This window comes from Cavia porcellus, unplaced genomic scaffold (assembly GCF_034190915.1).
Source record: "Cavia porcellus strain 051 isolate PalLab524CR breed Dunkin Hartley unplaced genomic scaffold, mCavPor4.1 scaffold_6, whole genome shotgun sequence".
Lineage (NCBI taxonomy): Eukaryota > Metazoa > Chordata > Mammalia > Rodentia > Caviidae > Cavia > Cavia porcellus.
This window is the reverse complement of record NW_026947489.1, coordinates 66,345,753-66,360,824: the sequence shown is the minus strand read 5'-3', so window position 1 is coordinate 66,360,824 and position 15,072 is coordinate 66,345,753. Positions and strand designations below refer to the sequence as shown.

The 15,072-nt window shown below is 38.9% G+C and overlaps 1 protein-coding gene across 5 annotated transcripts in view; it reads left to right on the top strand.

Moving 5' to 3' along the window:
• Acaca (acetyl-CoA carboxylase alpha) overlaps positions 1-15,072 on the top strand; it is a 308,031-nt gene that overhangs the window by 270,984 nt on the left and 21,975 nt on the right. For all 5 annotated transcript variants that reach the window (XM_013152137.3, XM_005003514.4, XM_003469462.5 and 2 more), the window contains 4 exons: positions 1,180-1,276; positions 2,157-2,292; positions 9,613-9,790; positions 12,268-12,380. In XM_013152137.3, the coding sequence (XP_013007591.1) occupies positions 1,180-1,276; positions 2,157-2,292; positions 9,613-9,790; positions 12,268-12,380 (524 nt within the window). The remainder of the gene's footprint in view (positions 1-1,179; positions 1,277-2,156; positions 2,293-9,612; positions 9,791-12,267; positions 12,381-15,072) is intronic.

The window sequence follows — 15,072 nt, the reverse complement described above, 5'->3', positions numbered from 1 at the left end:
CCCCCTTTAAGTCTCTAATGATGACAAGAATCCATTTCCAGTACTCAGTGTATCAGTCGGAGACTGTCCTTGGAAAGTTTGTTACTGAGCTGCTGTGGGGAATGAGAGACTACAACCCATACCAGCCCCAACCCCAAGGAATGTGGTGAAGACAGTGGGGAGTGAATCATTTTCCAGAATGCCTCTTCGTGCTTCTGCTTCTCTCCTTTCCCCAACTTCTGCTCTCTTTTTTTACTTTTTCCTAGAAAATCTTTATGAAGAACAAGTTAAGAGGGTGTCATGGAGTATAGAAAGCCTCAAGTACCTGAGAAGCTTTTTAAATTAACATACCTTTGAGATTAAATATGTACTTTCAATATAGATTTCACCAAGATTACTACTCATACTTATCCCTGTTTCATTGCTTTCTTCCAGTGAAAGAGAAAGTTAAGAGTTTAAACTCTTCCCTACTCTTGGCACTTTTTCCTCTTGGCCTGGGGACTGAATTGAGTGCCTTTGCAGTGAACTACATCCCCAGCTCCTTTTGATTTTTTTTTTTTTTTTTTTTTTTGAGACAATGTCTCACTAAGTTGCTAAGTTGCCTAGGCTTAACTCAAATTTGTGATACTCCTGCCTCAGTCTTCTAGAGTCCTAGGATTATAGGTATGCACCACCATGTCCAACTTGGCACATATTTTTATCATTTTCATAGAACATATTGCATCCACACATCCAATTCTAAGACGTAGTGTGTATACTCTTAAGTTTTATCTGGGACCACATTATTAATATTCTCCAAAATGCCATTAAAAAGTTACTGACTTTCACATTCCTGCCACCTTTCAAACCATTCCCACCATTGTCACCAGCAAATGCTCTGGAATAAGCTGAGCACATTCATTTGGCAATTTGAGCTAGATGTGTGCACACACAGGCTACTGAGGCCAAAGGTAGAGGCTTCCCTAATACAACTCTTGGTTTGAATTTATCCACATTGGGGCATTTCAGAATAGGAATGATTCTGAGGGTGGTTTTCTAAACCCATAGGGTCTCACATTTAATCCCTGGAAAAGTCAGATTCCCAACTGTTAACTGTGTCTGCTTCTAGTCTTTCCCAAAGTGTTGAAATATAATTAGAAAATAAATAAATGGTTGTAATCTTGACATGCATTGGGTTCTTATATGACTGTTTTTCATCAGGCTAGGAGGAATACCTGTTGGCGTAGTTGCTGTGGAAACCCGAACAGTAGAACTAAGTATCCCAGCTGATCCGGCAAACCTGGATTCTGAAGCTAAGGTAAATCACCTCAAGCACATTGTGTGCCTATACATAGAGCTTCTTTGTATTTATATCCTTTTTTCACTACTGCAGTGCCTATAGATACTGAGCACCCATGTGATAGAGCTGTAACCAGGCTTGGTAAGCCAGTCTGTCCTAATGCCTGGCATGAACACCATAGCCCTAAGGGTTTGGTTTGTTTTGGTTTTGGTACTGGGAATTGAATTCACAACCTCAAGCTTGCCAGGCAGGTACCATGCCACTGAGCTATATCCTGGCCTAACCCCTTGTTTTTCAAATCTGGATTACTTTTCGAAATCCTCAGACCATCTAGAAAGTGAGTAGTGGAACTAGGAAGTAAGCTATTCAGCAGTTTTATTTATTTATTTATTTATTTGTACGGTACCAGGGATCGAACTCATGACCTTGTGCTTGCCAGGCAGACACCTATGCCACTGAGCTAAATCCCCAGCCCCTATTTAGCAGTTTTATATCGAGTGTCTATTGATAAACCACAATACAGAGAAGGCCATACTAAACAGAGAGGTGGAAGGACTTGGAGACTTAGACATGGCTTACTTTGAGGTGTTGTAATTAAGTCATGTAAAGTTGCTTTTGCGAAACCTGAATGAGTGTTCTAGGGCTGCCTTCTCTCATAAAGGCAGTCAAGTTTCCCCCTTCTACCTAAGGAATGGTGGTGTAATCAAGACTAAAAGTAAGAGCATTTAATAAAGTCAAAGATTCGAGATCCTTTCTGTTTTCCTTCAAATCTTTGAAGAATCAGTTTTGGTTGGTTGATTTGATTTGGAGTTTTCAATTTTTAATAAATCCTTTTCATCTTGCAGAGGCTCTCTCAAAATATATTGTTAATTGGGTCTTCTTTGACTTTCCCCATCAGATAATTCAGCAAGCTGGCCAGGTTTGGTTCCCAGACTCTGCGTTTAAGACCTATCAGGCTATCAAGGACTTCAACCGTGAAGGACTCCCTTTGATGGTCTTTGCCAACTGGAGAGGCTTCTCTGGTGGGATGAAAGGTGATTGGCCTGGCTGTGGGCTAGAGGGTATCACTGATTACTAGATACTATGAGGTAAAGGAGAAAGGAGGGTGGGTTTAGATTCTACAGAGCCTGTGGTTGCCCTAACAGCTTTTTTGGAGATTATATTCCATCTAAGATAACTTTCTGATTGCAATTCAAATGGAAAAATATAGTGTTTCCTAGTTCCATACAAAATTACAGAGTAATCTACTACTATTATCTAGTTGTACTATTGTTGGGAATTTACCTTTCACAGGTAGGTTTTGCACAATTCTGATGGTCCTGGGGGAAAAAGTTGTGCTTGTCCCTATTCCTCTTTTCTGGTCATGTTCTTTATTCATGCTACTCTAACATTCTGCCATGACCAAGATACTGGAATTAGCATGAAATGGAAGGAAATGAACAAATTCTATACTAGAGGCTGTTCTTTGTGGCAATTTGTGGTATGTGTATTATCCAGCAATAGCCCTATGCCTATAGCTCCAGCAAGATTAGACCATTATTACAAAGGCTCTGTTTTGTGCTATGGGAATTGCATACTGATTAGCCAGCCTGTATAACCATTACCTGAGAGTTCTTCTAGAACAAAATCACTATGAACAGGGCTGGGGATATAGCTCAGAAGTAAAGTGCCTGCCTGTTAAGTGCAAGGTCTTGAGTTCAATTCCCGGTGCGGGGGAAAAAAAAAATCACTGTGGGCAGCATAGGGAGAGCCGGTGGAGACACACTGCACCTCTTAAAGTAGTAAAGCTGTCTCTCCAGCAGTTAGGGACCTATGGCCATGCTAAGGCCAGAGACAACACACTTGAAAGCTGAGGATAAAAGATAGGTATAAACCTTGTTTATTTCAGGATTCTGAGGTAGCAAAAAGATTAGAGGAATGGAAGGAGGGAAAAGGTGATATGCTGGAATGATTAGAGACCAAAAGGGTACATAAAATGTGAAGCAGTGGATTCTCAGGGTACATACAAGTCGCATAGAACAAAAACACTTCTCTCCTCTGAGGGAAGAATAATTTAGGAAGCCTCCTTTTATAGATGAAACCCATGTGGTGAGAGGTATCTAAAATTTTTGTCAATTATTTTTTTCCCTTGCTTGGCTAGGGAAAAGCCTGTATGATCAGACCTCCCTGAGAAAATGTAGAGTAGGTTGATTTTGGGGTATTTTTTTAGTTGAAAAGTTACCCATTGCTGAAGAACTTCCACAGTTTGCACTTCTTTTTAGGAAGACTTAGACTATACATGAAAATTAACATTTGTGTATTTTATAAATACACAAAGGTTTACTTTTTTCTTACTGAGATAACAAATCAGTGGAAATATGAGAAACTGAGAGGCCAATCCTACACATTTTTACTGAATGTGCAAGAAACTGTAGTAGTGACCTCGGGGGGAAAAATATGTCAGACATTGCTTCACGAAGTCGAGGAAAATGTCTTGAGCAGAATGATAAAGTGATTCGTTATCACTGGGGTCTGTAGCTCAGTTGCATAAGCTCCTGTTTGGCAAGCCTGAGGTCATGAGTTTGATCCCCGATACAAAAAAGAAAGAAAGAAAGAAAGAAAGAAAGAAAGAAAGAAAGAAAGAAAGAAAGAAAGAAAGAAAAGAAAAAAAGAATGATATAGTGATGACGTATGAACAGAATACCAGGAGGTTCAAAAGAGGTTGTTACCACACCAAAGCTAGAGGGAAAAAGGTAGGCGCACTCCCCTTTCAGTCTACATATGAGGTTCAGTTAGCATTAGATTTCACTTGACTTCATTGACTGGAAAGCTCTGAGAGAATGCAATACTATCTTCTTTGATGGCCTTCCTGCAGGGGCAACTGTAAATACATTTTTCCCAGCACATACTCGGGAAAAAGTGGGGCTATCCTCTCTAACTAGAGTTTAGAGTTCAAAAATGTCAGCAATCCATTTCCAGGAAGACTATTGATTCTGCTGCTAGCCCTATAACAATAAGAAAAACAACAATAAAGATTCATTGAGTGCTTTTCACCAGAAACTACTGTTTTACATGTATTATTCTATATAGTGATCACAATTTGCACTTGTAAGAGATAGGTTATATTGTTATCCACATTTTATACAAATTGAGGGTAAGTAAATCTCCCAAGATGATTCAGCTAAAAAATGTCAAGAATTGGGAGAGGAATGTAGATCTTGATTTTCTGTAGCATAGCTGGTTGATCTGAGATCTCAGAACCAGGTAAACTAGAAAATCTGGAGCAGAATGTTAAGATTACTGAGAAACGTAATCTAGCAATGCTCCACCCTCCTTTAGTGATCTTTTTTAGTACTGTAAAGAGAAATTTTAAGACTTTAAAATTTTTTAATGTGATAAATATACATAATAATACTGCCAGATCCAGGCCAGTAATCCAAGCTATTGTACTTGGTAGGATCACAAGTTCAAGGCAAAATAGTAAGATCTTGTCTCCAAAAACATTATATTTATCACTTTAACTATTTGTCAGTGTATAATTCAGTGGTGTTAAATATTCACAAGGTTGTATAACCACCACTACTGTCTATATCCCAAACTTTTTCATTATCCCCTACTAAACTCTGCACTTAGTAAATAGTAACTGCCCATCCCTTCTTCTCTCCCTCTCCTGGTCAAAAAGAAAGGCCAATTGTGTATTCTGAATTTTGGTGCTGATGTACCCATTTACACAAGACAAATAAGCTTTAGGGAAGATAGAAATCTGTGTAGAAGTAGGAGGGGGAGGAACTGGGCCTTTCATATTTACATACAGGTCAGAATGTTCCTACCTATTGTATTATCTCATGTAAAGGGACCTAAACTGAGAGCCTCTTGTCATTCTCTACATCCCTTGGGGAGATGTTTGCAGTTTTAGTTTCAATACTGACTGGGGATTATGCAGGGAGGGAAAATAAACAATTATGCCATCCCTCAGTGCACACAAACACACAGCCAGGAGCCGACTGCACTGTGGGTAAAATGACTCCAAAATTGTGTGTAATGAGTAGGAAAAGATTAGAGACAGCTCTTGCTATGCTGAAAATTGACATTAGTGGAGGGGGAAAAAAAACTCTTTACTAGTCGGCCTAGGAGGTCTAATTCAAGCAGTAAAAATATAAATAAATAAATAAAAGCTTGTCAAGATGGTATTGGTGCTTTTTTTTCCAATGAGCTCTATCTGGCCGGAAGGCTATTCAGCATAATGCAAAATTAAATTATAAAAACTGGCTGAATATTTAGATGGAAGAGCCATTTGGAAGCAGTTTATTTAGACGAACCGGCAATGACCCACAACAGGGAGACATCAAGCGTGAAATTTACTAGAAATTAGCACCAGGGTCCCAGCCTCAGCATGAATAGCTTGATAGGATGCAAATCCCAGTGATATTAAGCCGCCTCGCTGCTGGTGCTGCAGGGTCACTCTCAGTTGGCTTTTCATGTTATACTTATTATTTTTTCCTGGGACAGGTTATAAATAACAATAAAAAAACACATTCATTGAAAACTTTAACTGGAATGAAAGTCTATTTTAAAGTCTCTGATTACTCGGATATTGAAATACAGTTTCTCCCAGCCATAATGAACTCATGAGAGACATTATGCATATGCAGCTTATGTATGCATAATGTTTACCTTTAACTTCTAACAGATAATCTTGCCCAAGTCAATAAAATATGTTCCAGTATGGGGCTCTGTGGAAACACTTTCAGCCACTTCTCTGTTGTTTGGTACATGTGGCTGCCACAGTTTATCCATGTTGTGTAACAATGAAAACCCTAAGCAGGGGTGGTACCTGGGTGCTGAGAACATGCTTCAAAGGCTGCATGTGAACACCAGACATGCAGACCTGCTTTGCCAAGAATACTAGAAAACTCAAAGCTCCTGCCTCTCTGGTGAAGAACCTATCAGTGTTTTCTATTTCCTAGTGCATTTCTCAGAGCCAAGAACTGACAGCATATGTATAGCTTTAAAACTCCCTAGATTGATTTCTAGTATAAACCTTTGGGGATCTTCCTTTCCTGCTACTGTTGGTTGTATTTTCACTCTGTCTTTTAAATATAAAGGGATTTTAGACAGTTATATGTCAGACTGTGGCCAAATGATTTAAAGGTGCCTTTCAAAATGCATGGTTTTGGGGCAGCGGCAATTCAGTATAAACATGTAGATTGTAAAATTTGTGTTTGTTTATATTTTAATAGTCTGCTGTTTGAGAGTTGTTTGCTTGGATTGTGGATCTGTTGGTTTCCAGGTTAGATAGAGGTGTTATTTTAGTTCCAAGCATGTCTCCTTTAATGAAGTCTAATGCCCCTTTTCTACTCTTAATTTTTGCTGTTTGAAGATACTTGTTTGGCAGCCAGATTCAAGCCCTTCATGTAGCTTTTAGGGTCATCAGTACAGTTTCTGATACTTCTAGACATAGAGGAAAATTCAGGCAACATTTGGTGGTATTCAATCGTTTATTTAAGTCTTTTTTTTTTTTTCCTAGGGGCTGGGGTTTAGCTCAGCGGCATAAGCACCTGCCTTGCAAGCAGGCAGTCGTGAGTTCGATCCCCCGTACCGATAAAAAGGAAATAGACCAAAAAAAAAGTCTTTTTTTTCTGTTTTTGTATTGTTTTATTGTTGTTGTTTTTACTTTGCCATTATATTAGATGTTAGAAAGAGGTTACCCCAGCCTCATGGTCTCTCCTAGCAATAAGAGAATTAAAGTTAAAATGAGATAGTAGGAGGTAAATTTTTAAAGCCAAAAAGATCTGAGTTTGAGTCTTGCTGCTACTGCTTACTCTTTTTTTTGTTTGTTTTGTTTTATTTTAGTACCAGGGATCGAACTCACAACTTCACACTTGCCAGGCAGGTGCTTACATTGTTGAGCTAAATTCCAGGCTGTCTTCTGCTTACTCTTATTTAACTAATTTTCCATTTTTTCTCTTGAAACTTGAATATGTATAGGATGAACTCATGTTTAAATGATTCGTGTGTATGTACGTGCATATGTCTATATGTGTGCACAGTACAGTCTGGGTACACGGTATGCTATCCATAATGATGAAAAGGAGGAACCAAAGTACATTTCACAAACATGAAAAATGCAAATATACTCAGCTTTGTTCCAGATACTTTCTATATGAAATGAAATTAAGTGGCTCTTAAAAATTAACAAATGGGGGGCTGGGGATTTAACTCAGCGGCATAAGCGCCTGCCTTGTAAGCAGGCAGTCGTGAGTTCGATCCCTGGTACTGATAAAAAGGAAAAAGACAAAAAAAAAAAAAAATTAACAAATGAAAATACATTTTAAATAGTCTTCCCCTTTGGGGAGTTGGAAATTTTGATATGATTGAACAAACAAGTGGATAAAAGGTTGTGGAAAGGGCCTGTGGTATGGCTCACTGGTAGAGTGTTTGCTGAACATGTATGATGACATTGGTTTGATTCCCCAGCATTTGGGTAGCAAAGAGGCTAGAAACTTTGTCTTCGTTTATCTATAAGATGTTGTTGTTGGAGGGTTTTTTCCCAGGTAAAATGACTTTTTATGCTCTTCTATTTTTTATCTTCACCTTTTGTCTATGCCTTCACTTCTCTGTATACAAGGCCACTGAAGATCCTTCTTTTCTTTTACTTGTGCTAAACTGCTTTTGGCAGCATTGAAAAATGTACTGCTAATTACACAATTATTTTATTATGGAGCACTAGTTGAAATATCCACTAAAGAATTAATTTAGTTAAAATAATTTGAACTGAGCAATTATTTTCATAACCACAGAATTAGTATAAAGCTCTTAAAGTCCTTTATTCCCTGCTCTTCGTATAGCAGTTGTGTAATTAGCAGTAAATTTTTTTTTTTTTTGGTCTTTGCTTTCCTCCAAAGGAATAAATGTCATTTCTCTGATCACATATATAGAGTATATGAACATGCACATTCCAGATAGTGTAGAGACTGTTTCCTAGGCCAACTTGGAGTTTTTGAAATCTTCACAGACAAGTCAGGTTGGGCAGTGGACAGAGGCATGTGCCTTGCCATGAGCTGTGCTCACTGATGGTTTATATAGAGCCATCTTTCGAGAAGGTGGCAGTTTAATTTGCCAGTAACTACAATGAAAGCAGTTTCTATTTGGTTTGCTCTTAACTTCTTGAAAAATGCTCTTTACCTTGGATTTCCAGAATTGATTTATTTCAAATTGAGATCTTCTCTTTGATAGGAAAGTTTGAACTCAGTAGAACCTGTTATTTGGTATTTAGAAAGGCCCCGTTGTTACTTCACTGAAATACTCATTAGGCATTTGGAATCATAAAGCTCAAACTAGCAATTTAGAGTTCAAGGAGCTAGGAAATAAGAAGAACTCCATAAAAAATTGAAAACTAAGTAACTGACCCAGCTTTCCAAAGACTATTTATATACCAGGTGTCCTTTTCTTCAGGCTGCTTCTGGCCTTGGGAGCATTACAGAGCATACTCTAGCAGAATGAAGAGGTGGTGGTATGTGACTATGTGATAATATATATTTTTTTCTCATTGATATCCTATAAAAATGTATGTACAGTATTAAATACTTTGGTTGTCTTCCTTGTAATCTTTCTAAAATGTGTATGTGCTCATTCATTCAGCAGATACTTACTGAACGCTGGCTGATTACACACTAGGAACTAGGTAGATCTAGTTTTTATTTTTTTATTTTTCTACTGCTGCTGAGATGAGATAGATCTAGTTTTTAAAGTGAAATTTCCAAAGGATCCATTTCCAATAGTTGTACACTTTAAAGACTATCATATGCTAAGACTCATGAGAGGACATGTAAAGAGCTAGAGTAGTTCCTTCAGAAAACTTAATGTAGTGGGAGAGATCACATATTGACATGAAAAATACTTAACATTTGCATTGCAAATATGAATTAATGTGCTGATATCTTAGTACAGAAATTCAGGAAAGATATAAAATGGATATACAATCTGGAGGGCTTGCATACTGTATCTTATGTAAGAGTAGATTTCTCTCCTGTGCTTTTGAAGGTCATCTGAGATCTTCACAAACAGGTGAATATATCAGTCCTTCAGAGTAGCCACTCAGGACCTGAGGTGGTTGCAGCACACGTAATTGTCACCTCTGGCCATGAACAGCCTCCTCAGGGAATCATAGTATGCCATAAAAAAATACTTTCTATGTGTGCCATGCTGTTAAGAATATTGGGAGAAGGGGCTGGGGATTTAGCTCAGCGGCATAAGCGCCTGCCTTGCAAGCAGGCAGTCGTGAGTTTGATCCCTGGTACCGATGAAAACGAAAAAGACAAAAGAATATTGGGAGAGGGTAAACATCATAATTTCTAATTTTTTTCACTCCTTAGATATGTATGACCAAGTGCTGAAGTTTGGTGCTTACATCGTGGATAGCTTGCGGGAGTGCTCCCAGCCAGTGATGGTTTACATTCCTCCGCAGGCTGAGCTGCGGGGTGGCTCCTGGGTTGTGATTGACCCCACCATCAACCCCAGGCACATGGAGATGTACGCTGACCGAGAAAGCAGGTAGAGTGCCTTCCTTATTTCTATTTACTGACTAGGGACTTTTTTGCTGTTGTTTTCCTCCAGACAACATTATGACCACGACAGTTTTATTTGATTCAGTCCATTGCTAAAGAACTCCAAGGTCAGAAAAGTAGGCTTTCTAACTAATGTCTACTAAACCAGCCCTGAATTGAGCATTCTCAGGATAATCCCCCATGCTAGATTCCTTTAGGGCTGTGAAGCCCTCTCTTCCAGACACCTTTAAACTCCATTCTCCACTCCCACTTGTTATTCACCTGTGACTAGTGACTGTTTTCATTGTCCTAAGGTTTGTTTTGGTTTGGTTTTTAATGGTACTAAGCATTGAGCCAAGGGCCTAGTCTCTGAGCCACAACTACAGCCTGTTTATTTATATGTATATTTGTGTGTGCTGTTTTTTGTTTTTAAATTTATTATTACACCTTAGGTATATATAATGATCACGTTCATTATAGGGAATTTGTGCTCCTTCATAATGTAACTTGATGCTTTTTCCCCCCACTGCCCTACCCTCCCTTCAACCCCTTTTCTTCTCCTTATTCACAAAAGCTTTGTTTCCATTTTTTCTTTATCTTATTTTCTTTTCCCTTCCTTCTTTCCCCCTCCCATCTCCCTAGTGTTCCCCTTTTTTTCTTTTGAACATTTTCTTCCTATATTTCACAATATCTGTTATACATTTTAGTTCTTATTTACACTTTCATTTTCTCACAGCAGAGGAGCAGTGCAGTATTACTTGTGTGTTTGATTTATTTCCTTTTTGTTTGTTTTTCTTTTGAGATGGGGTTTCACTAAGTTGCTCATTACCCAGGCTGGGCTCAAACTTTCAGCCCTCTTGCCTCCATCTCCCAGAGGGCTAAGATAACAGTATTGCCCCACCATGCCCTGTTTCACCGTCTCTTTCTTAAGTGTGTGGAAGAGGGAGCATAAGTGAGTTAGAGTAGAAGGACTGCATTGTTAATCTGGAATTCTAGAATTTAAACTCAATCATTACGGAGAATTTGGAGCTGTCTTTGTACTTCGTGGGCTGCTTCTCTGTGTTTATTGATTGAGCTGGCTGGCCATTGATGAGTACCAGCTTTCTGCCTTTGGAGCCTAGGGTTTCCACTGGCATTCCAGGAGGCTGGAGGACACAGCATTTGTAGTGCCCAAAAAGCTGCAAGAGAGAAGCCCAGGTTTTCTGGAAGTTGGCTCTTCAAATTACTCAGGTAAAACAGACCAAATCCAACATCCTTGAATAATGTTTCTCAACCCTTTGCTAAGTAGGCTTCTTAATACTTTTCCTAAGTATTTCCTTGACATTTGGCATGCACATTCCTATATCCACTCATTTTATTGCAGCACCTGTTTCTCTCTTTCCCCAAAGAAACTGAGCTTTCTACTTCAAAGCTGCTTAGAGAAATCTAGTAGTTTTACTGTCAAATCAACAGACTTGCATTCTACATTGAGAGTTTTGTTATTTTTAGGTCCTAATCTAGCTCTTGATCTGATAATCAGATCAGAGACCATTCCTCTAAAGACTTTGGAATCATATTATCTGGCTTCAAATCCAGTTCTGCTACTTACTAGATTTGAACAAATTTCTTTCTTTCTTTTTTTTTTTGTTACCAGGAATCAAACTTACAACCTCATGCTTTGCCAGGCAGGTGTTTACACCACTGAGCTAAATCCCTAGCCCGTTGGACAAATTTCTTAAACTTCCAATACCTCACTTTTCTCATTCATAAAATAGGGATAGTATCAGTACCCTAAATCATAGTATATGTTCACTGGGCATAGGATTTTTTAAAAGTATTTATCTGTTAGCACTTAAAACAATGCCTTATACTTACATAGTAGGCATTTGCTGAAATTTTTTAAACATAATAATTTTAATGTATTTAGGGGATAATTTCTGGTGAGAGGATATCATTAGTATTACTAGCTGATACCTTTCACTTTGCTACTTTCCATTGCAGTGGGCAGAATCTTTTATCTACCCTTTGACCTGATCTAGTGTATCTGACCCTAGTCCTGTCAGCAGGCTGACCACTGTGATATAGGATGATCAACATTGAGCCCTCGTTAGTACAGCCTAACTGCTAGAAGTGGTTGCCCTGCCTTCACACCGATAGCATCTCTTTTTTTTCTTTTCTTTCTCTTCCTCCCCTAGAAAATAATATGATTTCAGTTGCCCTTATCCACTGCAGGTGGTGGAATCTGTATTCTCCTGTTGAGATAGAAGTCAGCTGGTATAGTAATAAGAATTATTTTAATTGCTTTTTGCCAGGTCTTTCTCGTACCTCACTCAGACACTTCTCTGGTGCCTGCTTTTCTCTCTGGAGTGACTTCTGTGAACCATGGGTGGGGAAAACCATAATGAAGCTATTTCCTGGTCCACAAATTGTAACTTGCCTCATTCTGTTGTCTGTTTTCTTTAAAGTGCCTCTATTTCTGTTTTGTTTTGTTTCTCTCTGATCCAGGGGATCAGTTCTGGAGCCAGAAGGGACAGTAGAAATCAGATTCCGCAAAAAGGATCTGGTGAAAACCATGCGTAGGGTGGATCCAGTCTACATCCGCTTGGCTGAGCGATTGGGTATGTCTGCTTGTCGTCCTGGCAAATCAATGAGCCATTCAGCTGATTTGTAATGAGTGCATTCATAGGCCAAAGAAGGAAGCATTGAAGCATTTGATCAAATTCATGATAATCTTTATTTACTGTCCTCTGTATGGTAAGAACCCTGGTAGAATGAAATAGTGTGTGTAATAGGAGGGAAAGTGAATCCTAAAAAAAAAAGCAAAAATCACTTGAATTTTCTTCTGATATTTCCTTATAGTAGAAATACACTACTTTTCTAGGATATTCCTGTAAATAATGATTAGCTAGACGTTGCTGTTGGGAGCAGGCTAATGAGGCAAGGAATATGCGAGCCTTCAACATGTCTTCTTTCTGCTTGTCCCTTTGAAGAGTCTGTCTCCATTTCTGAGGAATGTGAAAGTCAATGTGTTGTTATAGAAAACCTGGAATCTCTGTCCACACAGTGTTCCAGGGTCATCCTGAGCTAGGGAAATGGAAGTAAAGACTGTGCCCTGTGTGCTTCCAAATAGCGGCTGCAACAGCAATAGCCCTGGGAGCATTCATGCTTGATGCTGCCAGCCATTGCTCTGTTGCTCATTTGTTTTCAGAGGTTTTGGAAGGCACTTGCAATTTGAACATAAGAATAAACCATGGGAGCCCTATGTTGAGCCCAGGGTCTGAATGAGTTTTAGATTCTTTTAAAACACTGTCTTTCTGCCTCTGTCTCCCATTGAGCACCTTTTGTGTCAGTAAAGATAATTGATTTGAGGTTCTTTTGTTGGTTGGTTTGGTTTGGTTTTTCTAAAGGAACAGAGAGGTTGTCTTTAAAAAGTAGTGAAATTCACTGAATGGAAGAAATAAAAAAGAAAGATTCTAGCTCATTTACGTTCCAAAGAGTGATTTCAGTAATAAAGTACCATTTGTGGGCTCTGTATCTTCACTATTGGGGAACAGAAAAACTGCCAAGTATTTGCCTACAGTGTGAAGACTGCACCACCAGGCAGTTGGAATCCTGAGCTATGTTGCTTGCCAAACACAGTGACTGGATATACAATAAACCCTGTTGTGTCCCATTGTTTGCCATTAAGTAACAGCCACCAGTAACACTAACTGGCTGCAGCCTGATCCTTTTATGGGAAACGCACGCTTACAAGAAATTGGCAAAGTTGCTTCTAAAATCTATTGCCACCCAGAATTGTTGAAGTGGTTTTTTTCTTTCTTTTCCAAACAGGATAATTACTTCTGACCAACCTCATACACTTTAATTAAAGTAACTGCAGCTCAAGAGCAAGTTACTTACAACTGTACATAGAGAGGGCTCTAAAAGCTTCAGCCACTGATAAGCATCTCACTGAGATGGCTCATAATTGCACCCAGCATCTAGCAATTGTTGCTGCTGTTTTTCCCACTGCTGTTTTTCCCACTAATTCTGTACAAAGACAGCAATGTCACAAGTGCAGGGCACAGCAAATTGCATAATTTTTCTTCTTTTTTCTTTCTTTCTCTTTTTCTTTCTTTCTTTTTCTTTTTCCTTTTTTTCTCCCCCTGGTTTTCTTTCTGGCCAATTTAAAATTTGTCAAAGTCGGTCTTCTTCTGGATCACTGCCCTTTGATATTTCGCGCACTCCATTTGCCACAAACAAGCCGCAGGGCCGCAGTTCATGCTGACTCTAGCAGAAGCAGAGAGAGCTCCATTTATCTTACACTGCCTGCTGAATTTCTACTCATTAACTGGGGGTTCACTGCCTCTTTTTAACCCCCCAATGGCTGTTATCATCCCTTTAGAGTAACAGGATGGTAAGGAGATGGATCTTCTGTACATCTGTTTGTAGAATGACTGGATGGTGAGGAATGTGGGGCTAAAGCTTCCTTGTCTCCAAGTAAAGTGATATTGCTCCCACCTTCACCCAGTACCTTTTAACTTTAGAAGCACTTGAATGGGAGAGGGAGGAGATTCTTCTTAAGTTATTGCCATTTAATTGTTAGTTACAAATCATCTCATTATCAATTTCCCATCCACACTGAAAAAAGTCCTTTTTATTTAATCTTGACTAAAATGATGCTTAAGAATCTACAGTCTTTTAACTGTGAGACAGGCTCTGGCCCAGGGAAACTTGGGAACATGAGCAGTGGATTCGAAATGGAAAATAATTATGTATGAATCTTGAACATGTTACTTGCAGGTAAATTGTTTAACTTCTCTGAACGTCGGTTTCTTCATCAGTAAAATGGGAACAGCACTCCCACTTGGCTAATGTGAGGATCAGATTAATGTGCATTTACTTTGAATCTGAAAAGTATTTCTCAAATATGGAGTCTGGCTTTTTTTTTTTTTTTTTTGTCTTTTTCTTTTTTTATCGGTACCAGGGATCAAACTCATGACCACACACTTGCAAGGCAGGCACTTATGCCACTGAGCTAAATCCCCAGCCACCATCATTTATTTTGAATCTTCATCATTAGAAGATGCATTTGGGCAAGTTTGATACCAAAAATTCTATGTGGCTATGGCCCACATCTGAAAATAGTAGTAGGCCCATCTCTAGGGTATTTGCAATGTTTTAGAGATCTCTCTCTCTCTCTCTCTCTCTCTCTCTCTCACACACACACACACACACACACACACACACACACACACACACATGCACACGGTATATCTGTGTCATAGCAGATGAGCCTAGATATGAAACCAGTTCTTTGAGAGTTCACAG